Here is an 8799-nt window from a genome sequence, read left to right on the forward strand (position 1 = left end):
TGACGCTCCTGTGGTCAGTTAGCAGTCTGTCCTACGATGACGGCCCCGCGGTCAGTTAGCAGTCTGTCCTACGATGACGGCCCCGCGGTCAGTTAGCAGTCTGTCCTACGATGGCGGCCCCGCGGTCAGTTAGCAGTCTGTCCTACGATGACGCTCCTGTGGTCAGTTAGCAGTCTGTCCTACGATGACGCTCCTGTGGTCAGTTAGCAGTCTGTCCTACGATGACGGCCCCGCGGTCAGTTAGCAGTCTGTCCTACGATGACGGCCCCGCGGTCAGTTAGCAGTCTGTCCTACGATGACGCTCCTGTGGTCAGTTAGCAGTCTGTCCTACGATGACGGCCCCGCGGTCAGTTAGCAGTCTGTCCTACGATGGCGGCCCCGCGGTCAGTTAGCAGTCTGTCCTACGATGACGCTCCTGTGGTCAGTTAGCAGTCTGTCCTACGATGACGCTCCTGTGGTCAGTTAGCAGTCTGTCCTACGATGACGCTCCTGTGGTCAGTTAGCAGTCTGTCCTACGATGACGCTCCTGTGGTCAGTTAGCAGTCTGTCCTACGATGACGGCCCCGCGGTCAGTTAGCAGTCTGTCCTACGATGACGCTCCTGTGGTCAGTTAGCAGTCTGTCCTACGATGACGGCCCCGCGGTCAGTTAGCAGTCTGTCCTACGATGGCGGCCCCGCGGTCAGTTAGCAGTCTGTCCTACGATGACGGTTCTGCGGTCAGTTAGCAGTCTGTCCTACGATGACGGTTCTGCGGTCAGTTAGCAGTCTGTCCTACGATGACGCTCCCGCGGTCAGTTAGCAGTCTGTCCTACGATGACCGTCCTGTGGTCCGTTAGCAGTCTGTCCTACGATGACGCTCCTGTGGTCAGTTATCAGTCTGTCCTACGATGACGGTTCCGCAGGCAGTTAGCAGTCTGTCCTACGATGACGGTTCCGCGGTCAGTTAGCAGTCTGTCCTACGATGACGGCCCGTGGTCAGTTAGCAGTCTGTCCTATGATGACGGCCCCGCGGTCAGTTAGCAGTCTGTCCTACGATGACGGCCCTGCGGTCAGTTAGCAGTCTGTCCTACGATGACGGCCCCGCTGTCAGTTAGCAGTCTGTCCTACGATGACGGCCCCGCTGTCAGTTAGCAGTCTGTCCTACGATGACGGTCCTGTCGTCAGTTAGCAGTCTGTCCTACGATGACGGCCCCGCTGTCAGTTAGCAGTCTGTCCTACGATGACGGTCCTGTCGTCAGTTAGACTTGAGACTAAAGTTGAGAATGAAGGTCGTTCGGAATGCTTTGAATATCACTGAAAAACCTACCATCGTTGTTCTTGGCGAAGTTCAGCTTGATGAGGGACTTCGCTTCCAGTTTCTGAGGGAGAAGAGAAGGAATGAGAATGTGCCTTTGAATGAAGAGACAAAACTGTCCAGTTTGAGTATTTGTTGCAGCTCGTTCCAGTCGCTAGCTGCAGTGAACTGAAAAGTGGAGCTACCCAGGGATGTGTTTGCTTTGTGGACCTTTAACAGAAAGTGACTGGCAGGACAGGTGTTGTATGTGGAGGATGAGGGCTGCAGTAGTTATCTCAGATAGGGGGGAGTGAACGGGTGTTGTATGTGGAGGATGAGGGCTGCAGTAGATATCTCAGATAGGGGGGAGTGAGGCCTAAGAGGGTTTTATAAATAAGCATCAACCAGTGGGTCTTGTGACGGGTATACAGAGATGAGCAGTTTACAGAGGAGTATAGAGAGCAGTGATGCGTCTTATTTTATTTTTTATTTATCCGTTAATTTACCAGGTAAGTTGACTGAAAACACGTTCTCATTTGCAGCAACGACCTGGGGAATAGTTACAGGGGAGAGGAGGGGGATGAATGAGCCAATTGTAAGCTATAAGGAGAGTTGGTGGCAAATCTGATGGCCGAATGGTAAAGAACATCTAATAATGTACTGGCTCAAATTGATGATTCATTATTTATAAAGGAGCCAATTGGTTTTCTACCCTAAGTTGAAGAGGCAATGTTCTAATACATTTTAAAACACACAAGAGACCAGCTAAATTGACAGTGTGGAGCTGTACCAGGAACAGCGGCCTCTAATGGTCAAATACGGGTACTTTATGGTAAATAATGCTGGAGACTAAAATGACTAATTTACTCTGAGTGGTTTAAAAAAATATATATATTTTTTTTTAGATAGACGCAGGAGTGGCTTCGGGACAAGTTTATGAATGTCCGTGTGTGGCCCAGCCAGAGCCCAGTCTTGAACCCGAGCGATCATATGTGGAGACCTGAGAATAGCTGTGCAGCAACGCTCCCCATTCAACCTGACAGCTTGAGAGTATCAGCCGAGAAGAATGGGAGGAACTTCCCAAATACAGATGTGCCAAGCTTGCAGCGTCAAACCCAGGAAGACTAGAGGCTGTAATCGCTGCCAAAGGTGCTTCAACAAAGTACTGAGTCAAGGGTCTGAATACTCACAGTTGAAGTCTGAAGTTTACATACACTTAGGTTGGAGTCATTAAAACTCCTTTTTCAACCACTACCCTAATTTCTTGTTAACAAACTATAGTTTTGGCAAGTCGGTTAGGACATCTACTTTGTGCATGACAAATCATTTTTTCCAACAATTGTTTACAGACAGATTATTTCACTGTATCACAATTCCAGTGGGTCAGAAGTTTACATACACTAAGTTGACTGTGCCTTTAAACAGCTTGGAAAATTCCAGAAAATTATGTCTTGGCTTTAGAAGCTTCTGATAGGCTAATTGACATAATTTGAGTCAATTGGAGGTGTACCTGTGGATGTATTTCAAGGCCTACCTTCAAACTCAGTGCTTCTTTGCTTGACATCATGGGAAAATCAACAGAAATCAGCCAAGACCTCATAAAATAAATTGGAGACCTCCACAAGTCTGGTTCATCCTTGGGAGCAATTTCCAAATGCCTGAAGGTACCATGTTCATCGGTACAAACAATAGTAAGCAAGTATAAACACCATGGGACCATGCAGCCGTCATACCGCTCAGGAAGGAGACGTGTTCTGTCTCCTAGAGATGAACGTGCTTTGGTGCAAAAAGTGCAAATCAATCCCAGAACAGCAGCAAAGGACATTGTGAAGATGTTGGAGGAAACAGGTACAAAAGTATCTATATCCACAGTAAAACAAGTCCTATATCGACATAACCTGAAAGGCAGCTCAGCAAGGAAGAAGCCACTGCTCCAAAACAGCCATGGTCTGATGAAACAAAAATAGAACTGTTTGGCCATAATCACCATCGTTATGTTTGGAGGAAAAAGGGGGAGGCTTGCAAGCAGAAGACCACCATCCAAACCGTGAAGCACGGGGGTGGCAGCATCATGTTGTGGGGGTGCTTAGCTGCAGGAGGGACTGGTGCACTTCACAAAATAGATGGAATGATGAGGAAGGAAAGTTGTGGATATATTGAAGCAACATCTCAAGACATCAGACAGGAAGTTAAAGCTTGGTCACAAATGGGTCTTCCAAATGGACAATGACCCCAAAGAAACTTCCAAAGTTGTGGCAAAGTGGCTAAGGGACAACAAAGTCAAGGTATTGGAGTGGCCATCACAAAGCCCTGACCTCAATCCAATAGAAAATGTGTGGGCAGAACTGAAAAAGCATGTGTGAGAAAGGAGGCCTTACAAACCTGACTCAGTTACACCAGCTCTGTCAGGAGGAAATGGGCCAAAATTCACCCAACTTATTGTGGGAAGCTTGTGGAAGGCCACATGAAACGTTTGACCCAAGTTAAATGATTTAAAGGCAATGCTACCAAATACTAATTGAGTGTTTGTAAACTTCTGACCCACTGGGAATGTGATGAAAGAAAAGATTCTCTACTATTATTCTGACATTTCACATTCTTAAAATAAAGTGGTGATCCTAACTGACCTAAGACAGGGAATTTTTACTAGGATTACATTTCAGGAATTGTGAAAAATGTAGTTTAAATGTATTTGGCTGAGGTGTATGTAAACTTACATACAGTTGAAGTCGGAAATGTGATATTTCTATATTTTTAATTATAAATGTATAAACATTTCTAAAAATCTGTTTTTGCCTTGTCATTATGGGGTAGTGTGTGTAGATTAATGAGGAAAACAACTATTTAATACATTTTATTATATGGCTAACAAAATGTGTGAAAAGTCATGGGGTCTGAATACTTTCCGAATGCACCGTCTATCTTCACGAACGAGAATACATTAGATAGTATGAAGAACCAATACGCCAAGACGCAGCTCCATACTACTTGTCAAACAAAGAACTGATACTGTATACTGGTCGTTTTTGTATTTAATTTAAGTGTTGTTGGGGTGGGATTGGTGTGTGTGTGTGTGGGGGGGGGGGGGGGTCCATTTGATACAACTTACCCATTAGAAGGAAGAAGTTTGGTCCAAATTGGATGTTGGATATAATATTGAATACTATCCAAATACTATAATTATTTTTTATTATTTAAATGCCAATTTGGGTGCAATCAATTACCTTAATTTATCAGAGATCACATTAAAAACTTTTACAAAATAATGCTTCAGAAATTATAATCATCTGTTACTAACTACAGAAACGATTTCAGAACAGGCTCAGATGGTGGAAGCTGAAATCCTCTTTCTTGTGCTTTGAGGTGGAACGACACCTGAATTATTCCTTCACAAGTGGAGAGAGAGCAAGAGCCTCAGCAGGACTAGTCCAGACGTATCTAGAACAGGGATAAACAACCACAGCAGGACTAGTCCAGACTTATCTAGAACAGGGATAGACAACCACAGCAGGACTAGTCCAGACTTATCTAGAACAGGGATAAACAACCACAGCAGGACTAGTCCAGACTTATCTAGAACAGGGATAGACAACCACAGCAGGACTAGTCCAGACTTATCTAGAACAGGGATAAACAACCACAGCAGGACTAGTCCAGAAGTATCTAGAACAGGGATAAACAACCACAGTCTCAGCAGAACTAGTCCAGACGTATCTAGAACAGGAATAGACAACCACAGCCTCAGCAGGACTAGTCTAGACGTATCTAGAACAGGGATAGACAACCACAGGTACAGTAGGATTTGGGTCCAACTTGGCACCACACCTGACCTAATTGATCAGTTCAATGATTGTCTTAATTAATTCAATACGCCTGGTTTTCCAGGTCGGGTTTCAACCATACATGTTTTGTACCTTCAGCACTCCGGGACCAGGGTTATTTACCTCCCTGGTCTAGAAACATCTCTCTGCAGCCAGACTAATCAATCCTGACAGCAGGATCCAGCTGGACGGACACACATTAAGTGTCGCTCTCTCACCCACACACTGACACATGTGCAGGCTGATTGATACGAGCACGTCTCATCTATCAGTTGGTGCACATGCAATTATTATTATTATTATAAACCTGTCATGGCGTGACCTGGACATGTGTTTTATCTACAAAGTTGAAACTCAGTTACTTTAATTGAGGAAAGAATGGTAGCTGGTGTGCTAGGGGGGCTTCCCTGTAAAGTCCACATGGAAAGACATGCACTCAGCCAGAGAGGAAGAGGCCAAGCCAGAGGTTTCACTCTATAACCTAAATCTGTCCAAAATAAGTCCAATGCGTTACTATGGGCTTATTTTGGACCGAAGCTTGTCGCCTTGCCTTCCCGCCTTTGGGATAACGACTCCGATTGTTGGGACGGAGTCATGAGCATCTCGTCATTATATATAGATCTCTGACTCAGACGACCGTCTCAACATGCTGTGGAGGTTGACTCCCTCCAGTGGCTGGGAGAGGTACTGTCATGCTTAAAATAATCTATTTCTTAGACCTGCCAGGAACAATCCTGTTGTGGTTGGTTGACTACTTACCTCTCCAGAGATGGGATTGGTGCCAAACTTCTTTATCCAAGGAACGATGCTCCTAAAAGCACAGGACACAGAGGGGGTTGGTCAACACTACAGGCTGGTTTATACTTACTCTACGTATACAAAGCAAGAATGCTTAGCAAAATGGTGATCCTGCGTCGAGATAAATCGAGGGGCTGTTCACACCTACGTGGGTTTTGATACGCAAAGCCATTTATGCGTAGCTACTTGTAGTTCTGTCATACGTACATACGTTGGTTATAGACCAGGCTTCAAAATGACAGTACTATTACAGATTTCAGCTTCACATTTCCATCAGTAAACAACCTTCCGGAGTAAACCAGCCAGGGTATATCATAGAACTACATATAGATCCCTACTCACAGCAGGTCAAAGACGATTCCCTCGGGAGTGCACATGGGATATTCAAACGGCTGCAGAGACAAGCTGAAATGGGACAGGGGCAAGATTATTGAGTACACACAATTAAAATATAGCATCACTGCAAAGACCTTACATTCAACACTAAGGTCGCTAAGGTCTTTTTGCCTCTTACAAACTGTACTTTAGGACTGGTGAAGTGATGTCTTACCTGCAATGGTCAAATGGAAGACGTCGAAAATTTGACTTTGGAATTTCTTAAAGATATATATTTAAAAAAAGACAGAATGCATCAACATTGTTAGTGAAGAACTGTTCCTAATCATCAACATGATTCAGTATGTTGAGTAGTGAACAACTGGGTTCTACTCCACCTCTTAATAAGGGACAATAGCAAAGAATCCTACTCCTACCTGATCTTTTCCCTCCATAGAAATGGGTGTACTCAGCACATGTGATGTACCTGGAGACAAAACGAAAATAAACAAACTGTGACACAGTCCTTGAACTTTAGAAGCAGGATAAAAAAAGATGTTACTATCAAACTCAATTGGAAAACTTGGTTAGATGGCAACATGGTCAGAAAACAACATTAAGTCAATGATCCAGCATGGCTAGCATACACACAGGCTAAAGTTACAAAACGCTGACGAAGTTCTCCCTATCACAAATTAAACACTACCTAAAAGTTTTGATGACGGTCTGTCAACCGGACTTAAATTGAATAAAATTCGGGCAAATAATAAATAGTTAGCTAAAGTTAAGTTTAGCAAAAGCTAGGTAGTTACTAGCTAGCACCAATTATTATATTGCTAGCATCAATTATTATATTGACATGTCCTCAACGATTGAAGGCAGGCGACATCGGGTGGGAATCATTCTAGCCAATGAATCATTATTTTAATTAGCACTTAAAATTAGGGCCAAATTCGAATTAGGGTTCGAATGGAGCGGAAACCCGGAAATCCGGGGCCCGCGTCACAACTGGTGCCAGCTCGACCAGAATTCGGTCTGGTGACGCCGTTACTATGCAACCACCAGCTAGCTGACGGCACCGTGTTTAGCTAGCTAGCTCGTCTGGACTTGTTGCTGTTAGCTAGCATATGGACAAACAGTGCTACAGTAATAAGACATGACACGAATTACCACCGGAAACTAAATTCAACTTTTATGAGAACAGGTTGCCCTCGAATGTTAGAGACCTAACGTTAGATAGCAAATCAGAGTTGAAGCGAGCCAACTGGAATTTTAGCTGGCCAGGTCGTATTGAAAGCTACGTCATATCAAACCTTATATATTAACAGCCAATACATTGGCATGGTAGGAATTACGCTAGCGACGATGATAACCGTTTAGCAAGCTAAATACAAGGGTCTGAGTCTGTCTGGCACGACTATAGGGAAAACGTTGGATACAACACGGCGAGAGGGTGAACATAATTCTTCAACATCTTACCAAGTTAGTTAGCGAAGCCAGCTGTAGTCACATATTGGCTACCTAGCAACATTACATTATTCTGGAGGCAGCCCACCAAGGGCCCCCAGCCCACCCAAACCGGGTTGACTTCAAAGTGTCAATGGAAACGGGGCTTGAGAGGAGACGTGCGTTTGTGATCAACAGGCACAAATAAGTCGTTTTTTTCTCAGTTGCCGGAATACCACGTGCGTCCACCTACATCTGTACATTTATAACAGCCTAAACATTAACTACGAAACGTATCACCGATCAAATAACCCTCACGTAATTCAACACTGGCATAGACGTCCATACAAAAAGGACACATGTCTCGCTTCGTATCTTCCTCTCTGCTAAAGCAGATAGCTAGCGGCTAATCTGTTTCTTTGCTCTCTGTTAGTGTAGTAACGTTATTTGGCTGGCTACTTTATCAAGCTTTTTGACGTTACATACTTGAAAATATTATGTTCAGAACTTACATTTTATCCTTCTGATGTTGACGCTTCCCCATTTTGATTGAGGTGTTAATAAATTACTATTAAACTTATTTAATAAACTATGTCGCTAGCTAGACAAAATATCAAAATAGACTTCGTCGTTTGACTAAACCGGAAGTTTTGAATTGTATTCGAGTTTGCGGAAGTACCATAGATATAGAGTTGGGAGAATCTATCACAGATAGAACAATGAGACAGATATTTTACCGGATGTCTAAATATGAAGCATCCACCTGGCGTTTCCACTCACTACCAAATATGGTAGTGAGAGGAAGCCCAATACCCGGCAGTTTGAGAGGATTATTTTGTTTATTTTTTGTTACAAACTGGCTTTTGGAAGAAGAAGAAATTATTCGATGAAGCATTAGATCTCAAAACAGTTTTCTGTTCCCAAAACTACAATATGTTATGAACAGAGTGTACGTTTTGTAGACTTTTCCCTTTGCAAAAGTTTTAAAAAAATGCTTTGTTTCGGAGTGCAAAGTCGAATATAGGTGTTCCCTAAAGGGAATAATATGCAGATGCTTGCTAGAACGCGCCAATAGGATCTCGCAAGCTCGTGCTTGGATCGACCCACCTCTTTGCTTTTTCTGTCTACTATTACTCATTTATTCCC

The 8799-nt window shown here is 43.8% G+C and overlaps 1 protein-coding gene across 1 annotated transcript in view; it reads right to left on the reverse strand.

The window, feature by feature from the left end:
- LOC139396913 (RING-type E3 ubiquitin-protein ligase PPIL2-like) overlaps positions 1-8310 on the reverse strand; it is a 34239-nt gene extending 25929 nt beyond the window's left edge. The window contains exons 1-6 of the mRNA XM_071143843.1: positions 8166-8310; positions 6645-6694; positions 6443-6488; positions 6235-6297; positions 5854-5905; positions 1307-1358 (exon numbers count right to left, since the gene is read on the reverse strand). Coding sequence (XP_070999944.1) covers positions 1307-1358; positions 5854-5905; positions 6235-6297; positions 6443-6488; positions 6645-6694; positions 8166-8197 — 295 coding nt within the window. The 5' untranslated portion in view covers positions 8198-8310. The remainder of the gene's footprint in view (positions 1-1306; positions 1359-5853; positions 5906-6234; positions 6298-6442; positions 6489-6644; positions 6695-8165) is intronic.
- Positions 8311-8799: the final 489 nt, after the last annotated feature.

This window comes from Oncorhynchus clarkii, unplaced genomic scaffold (assembly GCF_045791955.1).
Source record: "Oncorhynchus clarkii lewisi isolate Uvic-CL-2024 unplaced genomic scaffold, UVic_Ocla_1.0 unplaced_contig_9983_pilon_pilon, whole genome shotgun sequence".
Classification (NCBI taxonomy): Eukaryota; Metazoa; Chordata; class Actinopteri; order Salmoniformes; family Salmonidae; genus Oncorhynchus; species Oncorhynchus clarkii.